General features: G+C 36.9%; 1 protein-coding gene across 1 annotated transcript in view; it reads left to right on the forward strand.

Annotated features, from left to right (window-relative positions):
- The window catches only part of CDH9 (cadherin 9), a 99,392-nt gene that overhangs the window by 28,704 nt on the left and 47,146 nt on the right, over positions 1-23,542 (forward strand). The window contains exon 3 of the mRNA XM_075084225.1: positions 809-1,124. Coding sequence (XP_074940326.1) covers positions 894-1,124 — 231 coding nt within the window. The 5' untranslated portion in view covers positions 809-893. The remainder of the gene's footprint in view (positions 1-808; positions 1,125-23,542) is intronic.

A 23,542-nucleotide genomic window follows, 5' to 3' on the forward strand; every position in this document is an offset into this window, starting at 1 on the left:
CTTTGGTTTTGATTAAATATTGTTTACAAACTTTCACCCAAAACATCAGTACCATCAGTTTCAGAAAAATAATAACAAGTTTCTATATCATGAAATTCCCATTCATTAAGAGAAAAAAATAATACATTCTAAATGCAGAATTCTCTCCCAAATGCAGAAATTTTTTAACCCCACCAGGATTGCTATGAACCTAAAGTTATCTAAAAAGTACTTTTGCTTTCTTAAGGAATCTGTTGAAGGCATCAATAGTACTTCTTATCTTATATTATGAGTTCCTTTATGCAGAAACAGAAGCAGATCCTCTGGACAATTGGGGGCTAGCAAAGGGGAAGAAGGGGTTGTGTTAGTCATGAAGCAACAGAAAATTCAGATTTGCAGATAATTCTGAACAGATAGTAAGAGAGGATACCATCAGTTTGAGCTGGGAAACATTAGGGTGGAGGTTTCTTACTATCTGGGCTGTTTTGTTGTGTCAGGACGCTGCTCATAGCTGAAGTTTTCAGATTAAGTGGTATTTTACTCAAATTGTATTTTAAATTAGTGTCTATATATAGTGTGAAAGAGTGATATAGAAGATGAAGGAGACATTAAGGAACTTGACTTAAAACTCTCTGAGTAATTGTTGTGTGTAGTTGTCTCAAGAAAATGTTCCAACATGCAACCAGTCCTTATTTTTACTGTTATATGTAATTTCCAATGCGTTATTGTTGTGATCACTAGGCTATTGGTATTCCTGTTTCCCTAAGGCCATGACCTTAGGGACACAGAATTGTTGTAACTTACTCAAATACTTTTCTCCATCCTCTAGGTCCTACTTACAAGAGGAATATAACATTTGAAAAATTTGTTCTGGTGAATTATTAGAGGAGTGGAGGCTAACAGCATCACTGTAAATGATGAGGACTTATTCCTTCTTAACAGTTTTGCTTTGGAGCTGTATGTTTCATGCGATTGATATGATGCCATTCCAAAAAAGGACTAACAAGCACTCACACAGTGAAAGGATAACAGGATTGTCAGAGAATGGTGGAAAAACACTACACCGCACCAAGCGTGGTTGGATGTGGAATCAATTTTTCTTGCTGGAGGAGTACACAGGTCCAGACACTCAATACGTGGGCAAGGTAAGCCTTGTGTTTAAAGGTTTCTTTGGAGATGATGCATCTGACATCCCTCATATTTTCCCTCTTTCTCCACAGTTGTTTTGCATTTCATATAACAATGGACCCAATTTCTCATTTAAGTCAAACAAAGCATGTCATGGACCACCTGAGGCTTCCATGATTGTTCAAAGTTGTCATTTAGTGAAAAAAAAAAGAAATTATTCAGACTGAAATGTTTTATTACATATGCCCATGCAAGTTTTATCACTGAATTCTTTCCAGCTTTCAACTGTTAAACATAAATATTACATAATGAAATAGAGAAGTTAGCCTTCATTCATCTACCTTGTGGCATTTGCCAGTATACTAGGATGTGTATTTCCTCAAGTGAAATATAGAATTCTAGTTATTAATAATAAAATGGCTGTCTGTGCATGATTCTAAGTATGGATAAAGTATTTGATAAGAAAAAGATCTGGTTTTCATCATTTCTGCAATAAACTGAGATTTTTACTTAATGTCTTGAGAGACTTTCCATTCTTTGAGACATATCTAAATCAGCTATTGATGACAACAGCACCTCTGAATTCCAGCTGTCTGTAGTCCTACCTTTTCTGATAACACACAACTCAAAGATTTCCAGATTTTTAGCCCTTTGTGGTGTCTCACCATCCACAGATCTGCCTTATGGCCTGGTATGACTAAAGAATCTTGGTAGAGACCTAGAATGCATGCAGAAACCACCCAGAATGACTTACAAATGAAGTAAAAGTTTATTTTAAGATATTAAGTTAACAAATGTCCATTCCAGTTTCTGTCGTCATCAGATCATTCATCCACAATGCTGTCACTAACTTGCATTGACAGGTATCTCTTGCTTTCCTGTGCCTAACTACCAAACTAATTGAGATATTTTTAATTAAAAGACCAAAAAATGGTTTTGAACATTTGCCTTATCTCTGGTCATGGGAGGCATGATCATCTGGGAAATATGGAAATCATTTCTCTTTATTAAGAAAGAAATGTAAAGAAGTCAACCATGATAACTATGAACTTGATTCTGACCTTGTTTATACCAACACTACACCCATACAATTCTATTTTCAGTTAAATTAATTCTGACTTGCAGTAGCGGAAATAAGAGGAGAGCTAATAATCCTATTGCTCAATCTGTTTATCAGTGTATAAAATAGGGAGGCTTTTCGTAGGCAAAGGGATCTTCAATAAAGAGTGACCTAACTGCATAGCTATATTTCTGAACAAAATTTGGTTAGAAGTATCTTTTAGAGTTGAGTAAACTTGCAAAGAAAACTTTCGATAAGGTACATAATAAAATAGCTCTCCATAGCCGTAAGTTCTACCTAAACTCACAGAAATATTTTTTTGTAAAAAGAGAAAGCTGTCATAGATGATAAGTAAGTATCAAACCTAGGAGCTGATTCTAGTTTCAGTTCCACTGCTGTAGATTAATGTACTCCAAACCATCTATGCCATTCTAAACCTCAAATAAAGTAAGCTTACATCAAGACTGTCATCACTATCTCATTTTCACACAAGGAATGCCTACATGGCATATTGCAACAGGTGGAAACTTATTCTGCACTTACTCCAGACTAACTAAAAGCCATTGAACCTTATCACCATAGAGCTAAGTCCAGGAAGGAAAACAAATGGCTGTACAGCAGTTGGATCTGATATGATTCATGTCTTAGAACTCAGTTAACACGTTGAGATTTTACACATTTCACTGCAAAATATTGTACAGAGGCCCCGAGGGAGGGGTTAGCATTACCAATTCTCTAAACAGATGGAAATCACCCCGGATATTACCCCATGTTCCAAAAAGATGGAGTTGGATTGAAGTGATAAACTCCATATGGTTGCATTAATTTTAGGACATTTTATGACATGACAAAATGATGATAGTTCTGTCCTCTGTGGGATAAAACCACAGTAAATCCATTTGAGTTAGTTCAAATTATCCTAGGTACATGTGACATACAGCACGAAGAGGGAGCTGCTACAACAAGAAGCCAACTAAGGAATTTCTTCTTTTTAAAAAAAAAAGAAATACCTTTTTTGAACAATATTCTGAGAAAGGCTTAAATCTCAGGTTTAGTATTCTTCTGCTCAAAGGGATGGTAATTAGCAAACTGGTATGTGTGAAGAGAGATCCTTTCATTCCAACCCATGGGGACTAGTTCACAGCAAGTATTCTTATCCAGTCCCTCTTTAATATGTATGTGCAGAGGCGGATGGATTACTGGGGTAGAATAACAAATGTTGTACTAAAAATTAAATAAATCGAATTAAGAAACTTTATCAGGAAATAAACTTCTATGGGATCATAGCCATAATACCAAAAAATTAGTTTTCCTTCCCTAGTTCAATTTTAAAACAATTTTAATCTGTTACAGCGTTGTTTGTGATTTGTTAGTGATGCTACTTTTTTCATGATTTATTTTATTATGATTGCATTCCATTATTGGCAGTGGGGTAGGATCGCTCAGTATGACATGAAGGGAAAAAATTTTTTAGTAAGAAGGAAGGGTACATGGGATGGAGGGCTATTCTGTGACTTCCACACACCTCTCACTCCCACAGCTCAGCCTCCCAACCGAGTTTAGACCAGGGACCCAGAGGAACTGGACACTTGCTTTGACCTCTGGACTGCCCAAGTCTGGACTGACCAAGAGGTCATCAGTGTGAGGAATTTTCAGAGGACATAGTGATTTCAAGAGACAAGATATTTTCCCTCTTTTTAAGTCGCTTAATTTCATTTTTACATGAAAGCTAGTCACTACCTTATATTGAACAGGCACTTTGCTAGTCAAAGGCTGCTAATCTTGACGGGCAGATAACCTTTGAAGTTCCATGCAATGTATGGTAGACCAATCATAAACAGTACAATCAAACACCTGCCATATCCCAGAATATAAAAACAATCAATGAACAACACTGACAAAAATATTTTCGTACACCACCTGCAACCTTTCCTCTTAATATTAAGAGGGGAAATACAAAAACAAATAAAAAGGAATGGACACTGCTCAAAATTAACCACTCCATGAATAACCTCCTGTTTAATAACTTCTATAAAAATAAATGAACTAGGCTTTGCATGTCAAAAGCATCATTTAAATCAGATGCAAACTGAAGAAAAATATCTGTTCTGCCTCCAGTTAACCAGTGAGTTTGATTCATGACATTTGCCTGTGTGTCTTATTATAAAGTATAAAGTGAAAAGAAAAATATTCAGAGGGTGGGTTGTGTTTTTTTTTTGTGGGGAGGATGTTTTGGTTTGGTTTGGATTTTTTTGGGGGTGCAGGTAACAACATATATTCAAATGCAACCATTTATTTCTTGTAGTCTGCACTTACAAATATTCAGACATCTACAAGTAGGGTTGCCTAATATAGCAGTCTGCCTTATAAGAAAAGAGAGAGACAAGGCCAAAAGAACTTCATGTAACAATTCAAGAAGTCTCACTGAATTATCAACCTCACCTGACTTGCTGTTATTTAATACAAAACTTCAGTCTATTGCCCCATTATGCTGTATGGTTTGTTTTTCTTTTTCTTATTTACTGGAATTGTATAGTATTTCCTTGTAAACGCAGACCAAAGATTTATTAATGCCTGGAAATATTATTTCACATTCCTTTGCTGACTGCCTTCGGTACACCACAAAAGTGCAGAGTAGTCTCCCTCTTAATATACGAAACAGCAAAGAAGTCAGAAACTGGGATCAGTGAAGCCCTTACTCCATTGGTCTTATCCCAGTTCACCCATGTCCTCTCAGCCACGTTGCTGAGGCCTTGGCCATTCTCAGCCTCTGCTCTGAGCAGTTTGGGAGAAAGAAGCTTATGGTCCAAATGGGTGAACCACTGAGCTGGCCCTTGACAACACTGCAGTGCCAAACTCTGCAGTAACTTCAGTTTCTCCAACCTGAAGCATAATATTGTCATCCACTGTAAAACTATTTTTTTATTAATTACCTAATATTGTTTTCTTTATGTATTGAATTTTATCTTAATCTTGCCTTGAGAATATGTGAAACAACTTACTTTTTCACTGGTGCCTTTAAATGATTTATGCAAGTAATCCATAAGTATTTCTTTACAGCATTTGTTATGTTCACTCCACAGAGTCAGTTTAAGTACCACCTATTCGTATGATAAGAGAATATACAGGTGCACTATCCTTTCAGTCCTTCAAGTGTGCCCTCCACTTTGTTATAGATGCATCCTATATGTCTCATTTGAAGAACTGCTGCATTCAGTACGGCACATAAAATACGCTATTAAAACCAGTGCATTTCCTTCCCATATTTTGACTTAGCAGTATGATAAGTTTCAAAAAAACAATAAAATCATGAAAAATCATATGTTGATGAGATACAATCATTTAGAAGTGTAATTCAAGTGCGGGAGGATTTCATCACATTCTTAAACATTCCATCTAGCATGCACTGTAACCCAAAGCCATCTTTTAAAACACAGCTTCTGAAGAAGATTTAATAATGTATTTTCATTAGAATCCCTGCTTTTAAAGTAAAATCAGTATTTTAAGATTAAATAAAAGAAGAAAAACTAGTGGGGTCTCCTGGGTCTCCTCCTTTTGCCTTTCCTCTCTCAGACCCTAAGTTTTCCTTATCTTTGAACGAATACTGCAGAAATAATGACATATAAAACCAGAAAGGATAAAAAGTCTTATGGACAGAAAAGATCAAAGAAATAAGAAAGAGACTGACCAGTATTTTAAAAAATAAGAAATTGAAAACCTCTTTGATTCCAAAATTATAAATTAATAAACTATCCCCACTTATATTGTATTCTTTGGTTAGCACATATTTTCAACAAATATTTGACCTAGTTTCAAGCACCCACATCTGTAGGTAGATGAATCCCCAAAATAAAACTGAAATTGAAACAGGCAAACCAAGAAAAAAAGATTAAAAAAAAACACCACAAGTCCCTATCTCCAGATACATGCATAACTTAACTACAGAAACCAATGAAAAGCCATAGCTTTACTTGTTTAAAAATAATTTATTTTCTGAAGGCTTTCAACATAAATTTTATTGAAAAAGTGCTGGACGTAAAATTTATTTTTGCCAAAAAATAGTAAAAAACAAAGTTTTCAATAAAATTTGACTGTTACTTCTAAAAGGAAGGCTTGAGGGCCAGGTAAAAATAATGGTGAAAGACAAACGCTACATCTTCCAAAACCGATAGGACTGTTTTCTTTTGGAGAAAGGACAGCTGCTAATTTCTGAGAACCTAAATACATTTTTAACTGAATTTTCAAAAATAGGGAAGACGTCTAATCACATTGTGCATAACCCAAGTATAAACAGTTTAAATATGAAATACCTTGAAAGTTACATCGCACTGATAGGCCTGAGTTAGAATTTTGCAATCAGATTTGGACATCATATTTCACAAAATAAAGAATAATTTCTGAAAACAACTGCAATGATCAGAGACTTCAAACACATGAATAAGAGTTGGCATTGTTTGGTACAGATAGAGCAGCTGCCATGACACCTGACAGCTCTTGTTTTTTCAACTACATAAAAGACTGCTAAAAAAATAATCTCAAGTTCTTGTCATGTTCAGGGCAAGAAGTTGGGTTCATATTGTCATATGGTTGATTTACATTCAACATCAGGAAAAGGTTTTTGATGTTGTTTACAGTCAATACAGTGAAGTACTAGGTAAAGATCAGAGAGACAGGTTTATCTTGATACTGGAGGTTTTCATGACAAACTAAAAAAGCACGTGCCAAAAAGTCTACACTGGTCCTACCTGGAGGCAGGAGGATGGCACAAATTATATCCTTAGGTCCCTTTCTGTTCTGTTTTCAGGGATTCTGTGTGTGTTTTTCAAGTTCAAATGCTAAATCAGTTAAACTGCTTGTGAAAAAAAAAAAAAACTAAACCAAGAAAAAAACCTAAAGACATAAGAAATGAGGAAATCCTCAAACTGCTTCAAACACTTCCTTTTCCCTTTCCTTTCCCTTTTCCCTTCCCCTCCCATCCCCCTCCCCTTCCATCCCCTCCCCCCTTCCTCCCCTCCCCTCCTCAGACCTCCCCTCTCCTCTCCAGAGACAGAACATCCAGTATGCAATGACTTTCAAGCTAAAACAAAAAGCAGAAAGCTGCCAACTATGTGCCTTTATAGGGTCTTTGTGCTTAGTGGGAAAAAGGAGAATTTGCAAGATAGTTTTTGTCAATTTAGCAAGACTAAGTGACAACTTCATCCGTAGCATAAATACAGGCATCTGAAAAACTAGCCAGCTACTTTTAAAGCCAAAGCCAATGCAAGACAATTCAATAAAGGCAAAACAATAATAATTCCCCAACTAATTTCCCTTTTCCCTCTCTCCTTCCATGCTCCTCCTCTCAGATGTAGAAAAATTACACTCACCCAGTACCCAACATAACAGCAAAGGCTACTATGTGGAGTCTAGTTTACTGTTCACTACAATGCTTCATCTTTGCTTAGTCATAGCTCCCCTTCCCCAGGGATCTCCTGAGCGTGCACAGAGCAACCATGGCATGGGCCAGTACAGCAGTAATGGGGGTCTGGGGCCTGCCCAGTAGAGGTCCCCACTATGGACTTTGCTGGGGTAGAGGGTGTTGACAAGCTAATGAAAACCAAGGCTCGACATAAAAAAACCCTTATTCAAAGACAAAGTGGGCATGCATATTGGAGTTCTCTTCTGTCTCCATTGGTATCTTGCAGTTGCCATTTAAAATACCATTCTCATTTTAATTAAAAATGGCTTTTCTGAGATTAAAAGCCTTTTGGTCTTGGCAAGCTCCTATGCTAAAAGGCCTAAGCAGGTCTGCCTCAAAGATTTGGCTGGCTCAGGAACTTGCCACAGCAGGTAATTGCTATTTGTACAATACCCCTAGATTCCTATTACAACTTCATAGGCTGGTATTTCTCAGCCCTGCAGCTTTAAGCCTGTGGGAAGAGAAGATTAGACTAGTGGCAATCTGCAGGTCTATAATTATCTGTATCAAGCAATCATTTATTGTGCATGAAAAGGTGAGGAAAATGTATTTCAGAAGACACTTTTAATGATGTTGTATTTTTATTACGTTGATTACATTACGGGAGCGATCCTGAAAGGGGAAGTGTTTTGACTGTATTGTGGTTTACTGCTACCTGCCAGCCTGGTGATAAAAGAGTGCAAAACCCATCAGAGCAAATCAGTATGTGACTACTTAGAAAGGGCAATTTGACTGCATAAGAGGGTGGTATTGTGCAACATCTTGTATGTTGGAGAAAGATTTATGAATAGTCATCTTGAAGACAAACAGAGGAGCTGTCAACAAGCAACTCTCAAGAACAGCAAGTCTTTTCTTCCTGTATGTGTCTGATACATCCAGTCCTGTCCATTGCAGGAATCATCACACATTTCATCCTTCTAGAAACTGAAAAATATGTTAGTCTAGCTAATGTAATCAGTCAGTTTAACACTTGCTGGGTATCAATCAAATGAGGAACCTGTGATATCTTATCAGTTATAGAAATACATAACTACAGTCAAATCCTTGTTGTATGTACTGCCGTAGCAACCCAAACACGCTGAGCTAACTTCTGCTGTCTCTTATACCAATCCACAGTCAATAAACTCTGCTATAATGTCACTTGTCCTTTTTTTACACAGTAGAGTGTAATAAAAAGAGTGAGAAAGCATTCTGGCCTCCATGAACATTTCAGAAGCTATAAATTCCTCCATGTCTTGCTTAACATTTCAGGGACAAGCATGCCCATTTCAGATGGAAGCCATCATCCCATTTTTGTAAACTTGGAATTGTGAAGAAATGACAATCAAGCTAATGATCTTAAATGAGTTTTGTCTTAACTGAGGAGGAATTGTTTTTATGTATTCTCCGTTTCCATAGAGGGAACCTAAATAAATGACATAAATTCCCCTCTCTTTAAGTTGTAGAACTCTTAACAAAATCTCAAAGAGGTCTTTGAAATAGTTGATTCAGCTACAAGAATAAAGTTTTAGCCCAAGCCCTGCTACAAAAATAATTGGTGATGTTGGAAATAATTATTAATAAAATTTTATTGAATGTTTGTTTTACATACATTTTGCTTTATTTTTTACATCTTTAAAATGTAATTGTCAACACTTAACCTAATGAAGCTTTTCTGCAGACCATGTCTTTGTACGAGGTATTCCCACACAATATTACCAAAAATATTCTGCAATATTGTGAAAACAGCCATGAATCAGCCATTTGCTTGAGAGCAGGGCTCAGAAATATTGGGCTGAATAAGATATTAGGGCACACTATGAGAAGGAGGAAAAAACAAAACTAAATATTTAGTAGCTACTTACCTGGTGAACAGTGCTGGAATGTTTGAGTGTGTGATGTAAATGATTGCTTTAACTTTTCCTAATGTATAAAAATGACAAACATGGAAGTATTAAGTGGGATACTATTATACTTCTACTCAAGTGTCCATAAAATGCATTTCCCTAACTTAAAATTTGTGATTGTTGTCACCACCTGTAGCAATTTTTGCCCCTTGAACTTTTAGCTGTTGCTACATATTTGTGATTAAAAACTGAAATAGTTTTAGTTTCTAAATATTGAGAACAAATTTGGTTCTCATAAAAAAGTTCTGGTTTACAACTTCTATGCACCTTAAGTGGAATTAACACTACTGTATCACACTTAAAAATGATGCAACTACTGAAGCAAGCTTTAAAAATGATGCTTTTCTGATAGTTCAGTTTTACAGGGATTGTGGAAATAAGCATATTTTTCTTTTTAATAAGCATTTGTGATGAATAAACACTGTCAAATACCAGGAGGTAACAAAGCATTAAATGCTCAAATATAACTGGGTCAGGTAGCTGACTGATAGGACTGAATTAACAAATGAAGAACAAAATACAGAAAGTATTTGCTTACCTTCTCTCTCTAACACTGCAGCATTTGCATTTATAAAGTTGACATTAAAGATCCTTTAACTCAATAATTAAAAAAAAAATGGAAAAAGTTACTTTGTGTTCTGTGTAACACAAGTGACTAAAAGAAAAATCCATGCATATTTATCTTTAATTTTAAACCTATAATAATTACATATAAAAAAAACTTTGTGGACAATAAAATGAATTTAAAGAGGAATTTGGCATGCAAGAAAGTATTTCTGTATATATTGTTGCTGAAGTAAATGGAAGGGGGGTTGTTGCAAGAAAGCAAAATAAATCATTAAAGTTTTTTTTAACTGTCTCTCTAAGTTTCACAGAACATGAAAATACATTAATCTTTGTACAGGCTAGTAATTGTGAAGTGGAAGAGGTCACAGTCTGATTCCCACCCATTCTGTATGAAAGATTTAGCACCATATGCAGAAAGGCATGAAGTGAAGGGCAAAATATGAATCTATCCCACAATAAATTCTTTAGTCCTTCAAAAATACTGTTAACGGAGGGAAACAGGAGTGACCCATTCTGTATTCATTCTATTAGAGGTACTGCAATGAATTGTCTTTGTACTTCAGGGGACTAAATCTGGCCTAACTTCAAAGTGTGTAAAAGAAAAAGAAACAACAAAAAAATCCACAGTTTAAAATCATTTTATGCATTTAAAAACCTGTAAGACTATACATATATTTGTGCGTGTGTGTATACACACACATATACATATATATAACATATATTTTTTCTTTTCAGGATAAAGAAAAGATTTATTCTCTTTGATGAGGATGATGAAAAGGATAAATAGTCCTTATAATGTTGATGCTATGTTTATTAATAATAATTTTCACTTCTGTTGGTACTATTCAATTAAATATATGAAAGTGTTTTATATTAAATGGACAGTACCTATGGTGAGACAGGCAATGACATAATATCTGTTCTTCTGAGGATAGAACTGCAGCAGAATTGCTGAAACAGTGATTTGAAGTCACAGAGCCACAGAGTACGTCAATGACAACAGATGCAGAACTGAATAGCCACTGCACAGGGACAAATTCATCATAATGGCAAGGCTTATCTATTAGAAGAGAAATTAAAGCAGAAAGGACAACACATATCAAGAGTGAAAACCATTTTAAAAACAAGCTCTCTTGATCCCTCATTTTGAATATTAGCAAAATCTCAAGTTCAGTCTTAAAACCTATCTCCAAATGGTCAAAAAGAGCACAGCCAATATTTTACTCCAGATGAAGTCATAGGATAATTAGCAAAACAATCAATTTCACTTTGTGTGCTGCATGCTTCTCCAAAGTAGAGTAACTAGACAAAAATGGATTTCATCAAAGGTTGCAGTCAGCGCTGATGACTCCAGTTCCCCCTAAAAAATCTTATTTTTTCATAAAGTTATTACAAAATTAGCATTGATACATTCAGACTTTTAGCAGCTTTAACCAGATGCCAAAGCTTTGACTAGCCATGCTGCTAAACTAACACTAGTTTAACTCATCCTTTACACACCTCCTGCTGGGCTTCTTTTTTATTAATAGTTGCTCTGAGAACCTAAAAAAAAATATCTCTCTTAAATAACTCCTGCATTGTCTAATGTCTCCATATTAATCTCACTTAATCTGATCAGCTTCCAGATTCAGCTATTAAATTAAACATACCCTCAATGAAGCAACACTGTTATTTTGCAGGGCTTTATGCTTAGTTTGGACCTTATGCTTTGGCTTCTCTAGGCTTTATTTCACTTTCATGAAGTTTTCATCTGAAGCCTCAGGCAGCCTTATCCTGGCTCTCCTTTAAGCCATAGCCTTCATGATTTATCAGACAAGTACAATCACCCTGTGGTTTATGCAGAACCTGAAGCCCATCTCGGGCTCCCTGCAGATGGCATTACACTTATCAGGTTCTGTTGTGCCAGGAAAATAATTAAGTTGTTTTGATAACTATTCCAGCCATCACCTTGCCTTTGCCGTCTTTACAGTAATAACTTTCCAAAGATGGTATTTTGAAACAAGATTTAAAAGAACCATACAAGTAGGTAATGCAAATTTCAACAAATATAAAATCAGTGTCAAATAAGAAAAAGCAAAAAAATAATAACCCTAAGTATTTCTTACCTGACTACTGATTTTCAGCATACTTTTCTTGAAACAATAGCTTCACTTAGAGAAATACGTTATCACAACACAGATTCAAGGCTTGGTGATTATTATGCTCCATCCTGATGATTTCAAACCTTATGCTTTGATAAACCTGCCTTTGAGAATCTGCTTCTCAGATTTTACCAAGACTTGGGCATGCACCTTTTTGTCTTGGAGCAAACAAGAGCAGAGAAGTTGTACTTGGACTGAGGAAGGCATGAGGTAGATAACTCTACAGTATACTTCGAATGAGTAACCTTCAGTTGGTATGACGGTTTACATTTCCAATACAGTCTGCACAATAGAGAAAGTATAATCATAGAATCATAGAATCATACAATGGTTTAGCTTGGAAGGGACCTGTAGAGGTCACCTAGTCCAACCCCCCACAGTAAGCAGGGACAGCTTCAACCAGATCAGGTTGCTCAGAGTCCCGTCCAACCTGACCTTGAATGTTTCTAGGGACGGGGCATCTACCACCCCTCTGGGCAACCTGTTCCAGTGTTTCACCACCCTCATTGTAAAAAATTTTTTCCTTGTATCCAGTCTAAATCTACCCTCCTTTAGTTTAAAACCATTACCGCTTGTCCTGTCACAGCAGGCCTTGCTAAAGAGATTGTCCCCATCCTTCCTATAGTCCCCCTTTAAGTACCAAAATGAGGTCTCCCCGCTGCCTTCTCTTCTCCAAACTGAACAACCCCAACTCTCTCAGCCTGTCCTCACAGGAGAGGTGCTCCAGCCCTCGGATCATTTTTGTGGCCTTCCACTGGACCCACGCCAACAGGTCCATGTCCTTCTTGTGCTGAGGGCTCCAGAGCTGGATGCAGCACTCCAGGTGGGTTCTCACCAGAGCAGAGCAGAGGGGCAGAGTCACCTTCCTTGGCCTGCTGGCCATGCTTGTTTTGATGCAGCCCAGGATATGGTTGGCCTTCTGAGCTGCAAGCACACGTTGTTGGCTCGTGTCCAGCTTTTTGTCCACCAGTACCCCCAAGTCCTTCTCAGCTTGCTGGTCTCAATCTCTTCATCCCCCTGCCCATATTGATACCAGGGGTTGCCCTGATCCAGGTGCCCGACCTTGCAGTTGGCCTTGTTGAACCTCATGAAGTTCTTACCGGGGCCCACCTCCACAGCTTGTCTAAGTCTCTTTGGATGAGATCCCATCCTTCTGGACTTGTGTATATCCAGGTTCCTCAGGCAGTCATGAACCTGATCTTCCTTTACAGTGGGAGGGGCTTTATCCCCCTGGCTTCCATCCTGCGGTCCATTGGCTTGGGAGGGGTGAGGGAAGAGAGGTTACCTCAGCCTTCTCCTCATCTGTTATGACTAGGCCACAATTCTTGTTCATCGTGGGGGAACATTTCCTTTGACTTTCCTTTTCTGGTTGATGCAGCTGTAGAAGCCCTTCTTATTATTGTTTGCATTCCTTGCCAATTCACATCCAGCTGCACCTTGGCTGACCCCATCCCTACGCAATAGGGCAGCATCCCTATACTCTTCCCAGGATACCTGTCTCTGCTTCCAATGCCTTTGCAGGCCCCTCTTACTCTTTAGTTTGACCGGTATGTCTTGACTCAGCCATGCTGGTCTCTTCCCTTCCTTGCCTGATTTCTTACACCTGGGGACTGAGAGCTCTTGCACTCTATGGAAAGTGTCCTTAAATATCTGCCAGCTCTCTTCTGTTTCCTTGTCCCTGAGGACCGTTTCCCAGGGGGTCCTGCTGACTGACTCCTTGAAGAGCTGGAATTTTGCTTTCCTAAAATTTAGGGTCCTGACTATACTCCTCACTTTTTCCGTATCCCTCAGGAGTGTGAACTCCACCAGTGCGTGATCACTGCAGCCCAGGCTGCCTCCAGTCTTGACGTCACCGATGAACTCACTTGCACTGGTGACCATCAGGTCTAGTATTGCATTCCCTCGGGCAGGGCTGTCTATTACCTGGCTCAAGAAGTTATCGTCAATGAATTCTAGGAATCTCCTGGATCGCCTACAGCTCACCATGCTTCTTTTCCTGATGTCGCGTAGTTGAAGTTACCCAGCAGGACAAGAGGCTGCAAGCGTAAAGCCTCCTGGAGCTGGAGGAAGAAGGCTTCATCAGTAGGCTCTCTTTGATCAGGTGGCCTGTAGTAGACACCAACCACATGGTTCCCTTTGTTGCCTCTGTCTCTGATTCTAACCCATAAGCTTTTGAGCTGCTCATGGTTATTCTTCAGGGACAGCTCTTCACAGTGTATCAATATCTTGATGTAGAGGGCAACGCCTCTGCCCCTCTTCCTCACCTGTCCCTTCTGAACAGCCTGTAGTCATCGATAGCCACAATACTTTAAAATAACTGATAACCATATCCATAATACTTTAAATAAATTTCAGCCTGTGTTTTACTTTTTCGTTTGGTTAACTTTGTCAAAAAATAAGCAGTAGCAAAGGGCCTTAGTGGTGCTTTAATTCAAGCAGTCTTGCCTAACTTCCATTAGTGTTTGTTTGAAAGTTTAGTTTTAGATAAATGTTTAAGGTATTTAGAGAGTCACCATTTAACAATGACATTCCAAAATTAGTATTGAGGAATGAACCGATTTCTTCTTGTGAAGTGTATACAGTGTCCACAAAATATTTAGCTTATCAGTTTTCAAAGTAGGATCTTAGGAAAAATACATCTTTTTAAATTGTGATTCGAAGCTTTGTGGTAGAGATAATTGTGAATCAATATGCCCAGAACTCAAAATCATAAATTTTTAGGTTTGAAATGCATTTATGTAACAGTAAATATGTTTTAAAGATAGTAAACAACTTAAAATATTTTGAATATTTCTGGAAACAAAATACAGTTGAACAGCTTAGGAAAAATGCACATTTTAGGATCTGCTTCCTTTGAGTCAACAGGCCTACAGTCTGGTTTTGTTTGTTTGGTGCTGCAAACCTGGAAGCCTGTTTACATATTTTAGGCCAAAAAAAGACTCTTTGATCATATTGCCTCATATTTTGACATCTTCGTCTATTACCCTTGCATTGTGCTGTATGACTTTTTGAAAAACATTCAGTCTTGTTCTGTAGACATCTGTCTACAAGTATACATACATATATGTATATATACACATAAAATTGTTATTAAAAGTAGTAAAATACTCCTGCTTTTGATGTATTCTTCAGATCATTGTGGATGATCCATAACTGGAAACAGTATAACATCAGTCAGTTCAGTATAACTTCAGTCAATGCAGTACTCTTCCAAGGTTAGGGCAATGGGTAACTAGACAAGTTCAAGGACATCAGTCACAAAACAGAACAAAATAAAAAGACCTCCCTACAGGTACCTCTAACATCCCTGTTTTAATCTGACAGTTGTAGATGCTGGGGCTGGAAGGTGGGGGGAAGTGTAAAATAAAAAAGCCTACTGTTGCCAGACTTGCATGGTCTCTCTAACCAGCTCTTTCCTATTGCTACTGAGATAAATACTTGGCTAGACAAACCATTGGTCTCTTCTACTAGAGTATTTCTTATATGCTTATTAGTGCAGAGCTGAGCCCAGATCAATTAGTTCTGTGGAGGGTAAGGGTTCCATATGACAAACTCATGTTGCTTCCAGGGCCAGAGCTTTTATTCCTGCCTATGTCTCTGCACATCTTTTGGAACTGCAGTGCACTTTGAGTGCCTCTGAAACAGCAAGAGATATCACACATTGAGCCAGATTTCACTCAGAAGTTTCTGGTGAGAGAAAAATCTATGATAAAAATATCCTTTCTTATTGTGAAGCCTTTAAAATAAGGATGGATTTACCACCTGTTCCAAGGACTGATTGAAGTGATAATGCTTGATGTTGTGATGTGATAATTTCTGATCTGTGGACATAACTGAGGACTACAGTCACTTCCTGTAAACCTGTATCTCATGTCATGGAACAGCCAAATGACAGGATATGGCAAACCATAAAAAAATAGTTTGGCTCTTTTCACCAGTCTGAAAACCTGCAATCCAGCTGTTGAGTTGGAGAATAGAGAGAGGAGAACAAATAAAGCAATTTTATGTGCTTGGAAACCCAATTCTTTGCGCAAAAGTAAGAATGCAACCACTTTTCCAGATTTTATTACAACTAAGCATATAAGGCTCAGGAGCTGTAGAAGGTATGCAAGGGAAGGAGGCACTTGAGGAAACAGGTGTGGTTTCCAGTACACCCCCTTCAGGTAGGGGGAGATGTACATGGAGGGAATGAATCTGTCCATATTGTGTTTGTATCAGCAGAACCAAAAGAATACTAAGAATTCTGTTGAACCCTTCCTGAATGAAAACCAGATTTACTCTTACCTACTAAGTCAAAATCAACACCTGCAGCTGATATCAGCAGTGTTTTTCACAATATCATTCTCTAGAGAATTTGTAACAATAGACAGCTGAACACAAGAACCAGATGCTGGAAAATGGAAGATAAGAAAAGTAAATGTCATTTGCCTTGTTTAATATACAGCCACTTAGGTTACCATCACACACAGAGTTTGGTTGTTTAATTAAGAAGTTTATGCTGATGTCACAAATTCAAGTCAGGTAAATACATTGCCATTTAGCACACACATAAAACTTTTGATTAAACACATATAAATAGGAAATTAAAGCAATGCAGATACTGCTACTGCAGTCCACATTGAAGAACTGCTGCAGTTATTAAGATATCTTTAGATTTTTTAATTAGTTAAAATGCTAATGAAGGAAAATATTGTCAGAGCTGCTGTTGGTGCTGTATCTTAGCTGCTGTAAATCTCACAAAGGTATGAAATCATACAGTGGGGCATCTTTTAATATCCTACCTGTCACTAACACTCAACGCATTTTCTGCGAAGTTTTAGGGCTGGCTGGGATGCTACAAGCTCTTATTTTAAGTGTGCTTCTTGCATTTTTGGTATGAATTAGTTTATTTTGTTTTAGGAAATACTCATCCATCCCCTTCACAAATACTGTCTTCTTTCCCACCTCTGTATGCATAACCTTCTTAACTTGGAGTAAGCTTAGAGTGATAACTACAGTCAAGTTTCCTGGGGTCAAATCAATTTGTGTTTTAATACATAGTGGGTAGACTTGGAAAACACAATCTTTTTCGGTGCCACAGCTTCAGAATAAATAGCATAGTACAATCACCATATATGAATAGAAATTTGATATAAATAGGCATATGGCTTTGTAAAAGTAATATACACATGAGCTTGTCTTTTACTGTATTTTGTATGTTTCTTCCCTCAGCCCATGAGCATTAGCTAGAAACTGTGATTAAAAGATATTTGAGGAATCCTAAAAGTACAGTAACTTTCCTTTTCTCCTCTCATTTCTGAAAGTGTCACTTTGGACACACCTGAATAGCTTATGCTTCCCTGTTCCTTCCCATTCCCGTTCATGCTTATTGCTTTCACGTTTAAGAGGACATAAGCATATTTGAAAGAATTGTACTAAATCTGACAGTTAACGACACCTTACCAAGCTGATCATTTATGTACAGTCTATTATAGTTTCTCTATACATTTTCCAGGGTCAGTAGGTCTGGATATATTACAGCCAAAACTCCACATTTTCTAGCTGTCAAACTCTTAATATAATCACAAAATCCCAGAACGGTAGGGGTTGGAAGGGACCTCTGGAGATCATCTTGTCCAACCCCCCTGCTTGAGCAGGGACATCTAGAGTGCTTCATTATGTTAATTTTATGAAAAAGCTTTTCAATCTGAAGTTATAGATGGCCTGAGCCTTCAGCCTTAAGGCATAATGAAAGCAATATGTTATGAAAGGTAAACTCATGGAGAAGACTTTTTAGTAAAGGCAAAGTTGTGACTGGCATGTGGAAAGCACCTTAACTGCACCAGGAACTAAGAGGCTGAATATACAGTGTTTTGTGGGGAGGGGAATGTTTTCCATCTGAAGTGTAAATTGCACATGATGAAATATAAAAAGAACAGAGATGTGACAGATACGTTATGGTTTAGGAAAACCTTAAATAGAAATACATTTGGTATAAAAAGACAATATCAATGTAACTCTTGGTTCAGCTTTGATTCCAAGGGGTTGGGGGGTGGGGAAGGGAGGGGAATCTTTGTCTTTGTAGCTTCCAAGTTTCCTCTGTTGACTTGTGATAGCCTCAAATCAAAATAACTAGCACCATTTACAATTTACTTTTTTTCTCATTGTTATGCCTCCAGCAACTGGAAGAAAAAAAGCCCCAAACCTAGCAAGAAAACCCTCATGTCCTCCTTTAAGAAAGACCTTTGAATTACACACATTGAAACAAAACCTTATTCCAGCCAAAATTAGCAAAGAGCATGAAATAGAGTACTGCTCCCAACATCTAAAATGCATATATAGGCATACACAAACTTACCATTAGCATTTTCAGTGTTTTGTGTAAATATAAATACAATCTAACTTTACTGGTGAAGGTGGAAAGAAATATCAGAGAAGACTGCAGTAGAGTAGACTCCTTAGAAACTGCTTTTCACAACTATAATGTGAAAGAGGAATTAGCCCTTTAGATTATCATAACAAATATGCAGAAATTATGAAAATACCTTCACAGTTCTACAGGATTAATTTAAAAAATACTGGAGGACATTAAAGTTTTCTGATTTAATCTGTAGGACTTTTGCTCAAAGAACTTTTTCCTTGTATTTGTACACAACAGTAAGGAGCAGGTGATGAGCACCCAAGTGCAGTATTGCACAATATACAAGGCAACATTCTCGATAGTGAACGCAGGAAGAAAGGTAACACACCATAGCTATATCTAATCTGTGGGACCCAAACTACTTCCGCATGCCAAGAAAAGACTCAGTTTTGCATCTTACTCCCATTCTTCACTGTCCTGGTTTGAGGAGAGAAAATAAAAATAACAGACACGTATAGGAGCCTCATCTCTCTCTAATATGTGACCAGGATGTTAGAGAGTTTGGAGAGTTTAGAGTTTCAGGTGTTTGGGCCTGGGACTGGACATGCCTGTGAATTAACTTGCCCTCCAGGTCAGATATCAACCACCTGCCTATCTGGTAAGTTTATGACATATCTGAAAAAAAAAAAAAAAAGATTTCTTACTTCAAAGCTCTTTATTTGTGCCCTTTGCTCCTCCCATGTGCACCTGCATTCTAGATGGGTTTGCAGCTCCATGCAAGCCTGTATCATCGACATACCCTTGAAGAGGTTTGCTTGTGTTCTGGTAGTATTTTCACCACAACAATGTGGAAATCAGTGTGGTTTTCATCTCTCTCTAAAATATGCAGATGTACCAATTTAGTGACATTAGAAAGATTTAATTTGATCACAATAATCCCCCAGCATACCTTCACTTAAAAAGTAAGGAAAGAACATTGTTCACAATTTCTAGAAGGCATTTATAGACAAATAGGGTCTGAGACAGAACACCATGGGATATCAGGACTCCTCTGCTGAAAACCACTGTGTGGGTGGAGGCAGTGGAGGTAAGAAACCTCTAGTAAGAGCCCTTTTTCTATACCATGGTATAGAGGCACACCTTAAACCATCTAAGTTGTAAGCATTAGTACAGTACCTATCACATGTGACCATGGATCTACCCTCTCCTTGATGTGTCTTCATCCTTTCTTTCCCCTCATCCCTCTCCACAAGAGACATCATACCTTTTTTCTCAATTTAGGCAACCACATAAATGTTTTCATTGTATTTATTCATAACAATCTCTCTAGTCATAAGTAGCTCATCTTGCTCTTTTTTTCCCCATTTCACCTGCAACAATAGTTGTACAGAAATAAATTGCAAATAAAATGAAATTTAAATGAAGTCTGGCAATTTATTGCTTCTAAATGAGGAAAATTCATTCATTTCACTATGTAATTTAACTGCGTCCATTGATTCTCCCCTCTTCCGTTGATTATATGCCTGCATAATTTGAAAGGATTTACTTTCTATTACAAAGAACTGAAAACCAGATCAGCTGCACAGTTTACAGGAAATTTACTAAATTAAAATTGAATTAATAAGAAACAGTCAAACACTTCTAAGTATGGGCCTTTAAGGAACTCTTCTGTAAGGCAATATTTTTTCTTTTCCCTCTCTGTTTTCTTTTGCCATTCCATACCGGTTCCTGAATTTGATAATTTATATCTTTTCCCTCCAAAGAATGCTTGTTTCTTATCTACTGTGTATAATAATAGCAGTTTTGAGAGAAATTATGGATTAGGGTGGGACATACTAAGAATACATAGTCAGATAAAATATTTCCTGGAACCAGGCAGTTATGTGTTATAACCACCATTTGCTGATAAATATTGAGTGCTGCGTGAGGGTGAAGTGTAAGCCAAAGGAGCAAGGTACTTAATTAAGGGGAAATAGAATTATGCTACAGAACTTTAAGATAATCTGTTGTTTGCCTACTCATTTACTAATTGGAAATTACAGTAACAGGGACCCATGTAAATTTATGTCAAGATTTTTTCTGAGAACATCAAGATCTCAATTATCACATCACATAAAAAATCAGTTTCACAGACCTAAATAGACAAGGTAATTTGAGCTGCACGCTTTTCCTATGTAAATAAAGAAAAAAGATTGAGAGAGCATTTTTAAATATGCCCATATATAGAGGTCATACATTATTACAGAAATAGCTAATTGTCACTCCCATAACCATTACAATGTCTTAGTTTCTGATGGTCCTCAGGAAAAATTGTGTTGAGAATATATTTAGCCAGGCACACAAAAGTCTATAGAAAAAGAAACTTGTACAAAAGAATATTAAGAAATCAAGATACTCAGCAGTGCATCATCTAGGTTATGCCTTCATTCCAATGGGTTTCAGATGACTTGATGCTGGATATTGAATGGAATAGGGATGGCATTTGTTATCAATGTGGTCACTATATACTGAGTAATCTAATATATTATCTGGTTTGGGTTTTGTTTCCTTATTTGTTTGCTTTCCTTTACCAAAGTATTTTGTGGTTCTCCTCTGTCCTGCCAGCTCTTCAAAGAAATGTCAGAATGTGCAATTTATTATATGAGAAAGGACACATTTGGCAAGTTGGTCTTCCACTCATATAGAGTATTTGCTTGCTGTTCTATCCCACCCCAAATAGAGAAAAAGTATAGTAAAACAAACTAAAATATTTCAACAGAAATTACTTTCTGCTGATTGTAAATGGTGGACCTCTTCAGACCTGCTGGGTCTGTAAAATGTAGAGGGAAACAACTGCAGTCAAAGATTACTTCGGATGAAATGTACGAATACTATTTTTCTGGTTTGAACATCTGAGTCTCATTCACACACATAAACAGTTTACTAGTTAAAAAAAAAAACTACAAACTATTTTTTAATGTAAAACATTTTATGATAACTGGAAATAGGATTTAGAAATTTGTCTGCTCTTGTTCCTTGGTTTTAGTGAATAAAGGACATGATATTTTGTAAACATACTATAACACACCACATTTTTGCATGTGATTTTCTGTAGGGTCCCTGCAGAAAAGTTAAAATTTGAAAAGCTGAAATAATATTTTATATTATATATTCAAAATATTTAAGTAGTTCATAGAAGATTACCAGTCATAAAGAAACACAATATAGATTTGTCAAAATTAAACTGCAGTATCTTTTTTATAAATGTTTACATACCTATACTTATTTTGCATAAAATTCTACAATCTTATGTGGAGTTACTCTGTCTCATGTTTTGGAATTATGTAACTCTAACAGAGTGAGAGAATTTTATTTTATTTGTATTTTATTTCTATAAGATGCTGGATAATGGGTTTTTTTTTAATTTATTCTTAACTATGAAAATGGTCTTTTTTTTCCCCCACAATCTATGATGCTGCAAAATTACTTCACGGATTAATGAATATTCCTCAAATGCAAAATGCAATACAAAACACATATAGGAATTAGAAATTTTTACATGTAGAATAAGTGGTAGTTTGCCACTGTACTTCAAGTGATCTTGCTAATATAAAATTGGCAATAGGGGGTGGAACTCTTCATTGTTAGGAAATCACATTCTATTCCCAAACTTATCATGCTTGAAAATTCTGTTTATCATTCAGTAGAAACATGAGATAAGTGGGAAGCTTAAAATACCCATCAGTTTGAGCTACCTGAGATCTTTGTAGATAGTCTGAACAGACAGATAAAATAAATTAACCTATTCTCTGAGGATCTATGTACAGCTGAGGAGCAGGGTAACGGAATGGCAATGGGCAGATGTGATTTTTTTCCAGAGCCACTTGTTAGTGCAGAAAAGATCACTGCTCCCTCTACTTGCTCATCATCACTTGGTTTCAAGAGGTTATTGACCCTGGATTACCAGCAGAGTTGCTCATATAAGCAATCAAAATGAGGTTGGCAAGTTAACACTATTTACATTCACAGCCTGGATCTCTGCTATTCATCTGTATCTGTCTTCTTTAGTATGTAGGACCTCTTTTCACAGATGATCAGCTCTCCAAGTCTAGAAAGAGTTTGTATGAATACAAAATTTCGAAAAGCAAAATTTTCAGTCTTAGTAAGTAAAGTGCTAACTTTAAGTCAGTTTGTAGTCTCTGACAGATTCTTTATGTAACAGAACTACCTGGGAAAAACATTTAGCAGGTTTTCAAATATGAACTACATTGTAACCACAGTTTGAGATAAAATGATATTAAAATAACTTTCCAGATATAACTACCAATACAATGTATATAATGTACTTTTTCTGATAAAATTCCATGTATACAATATATCCCTATTCAAACTAAGAATTTTGTTTTATGTTCTAAATAAAAACAAACAATATAAAAATCTCATTCTAACCCCTTCTTCCTTTTATATTCCAGTTCAGAACTGTGTGAGATTTTGTTTCAGTAATGGCTGCTTGTTTTTAAAGTAGGAAATGTCTAGTTTCTCTGGATATATTCCACTCTTCCTGTGCGTAGCAGTCCTGACAGTTAAAGACCAGGGCTCCTAAAAGTTAAGCAGGTCACTTTATTTGCAGTCTGCCAGGCAGGCTGCTATGGAGATACTACCTGTGGGCCAGAGTCCAGTTTAATTCATATAACAATATGCAAATTTAATAAATTCCTATCAATAACAATGCCTGTTGGAATATATAGACGTGCAGGAAAAAAAACAAAAGCCCCAGGGAGCCTGACAGAAATTATGTAAAAAATAATACAGGGCAGAGTGTGCAGCTACTCGACTTCTGAGAACTTACAAGACCTAGTGTAAACACTTACATGACTAATGTTAGTACTATAAACAGTTTTAAAAATTACTGATTAGTCACTGATGACTTATTTTGTGGGAATCAAGAAGAACTTTCTTATAATCAGAGTTGAGAAAGGATGTTAGCTTTATGCAAGCTCCAGC

The sequence above is a fragment of the Phalacrocorax aristotelis genome, chromosome 2 (genome assembly GCF_949628215.1).
Source record: "Phalacrocorax aristotelis chromosome 2, bGulAri2.1, whole genome shotgun sequence".
In the NCBI taxonomy this organism is placed as follows: domain Eukaryota; kingdom Metazoa; phylum Chordata; class Aves; order Suliformes; family Phalacrocoracidae; genus Phalacrocorax; species Phalacrocorax aristotelis.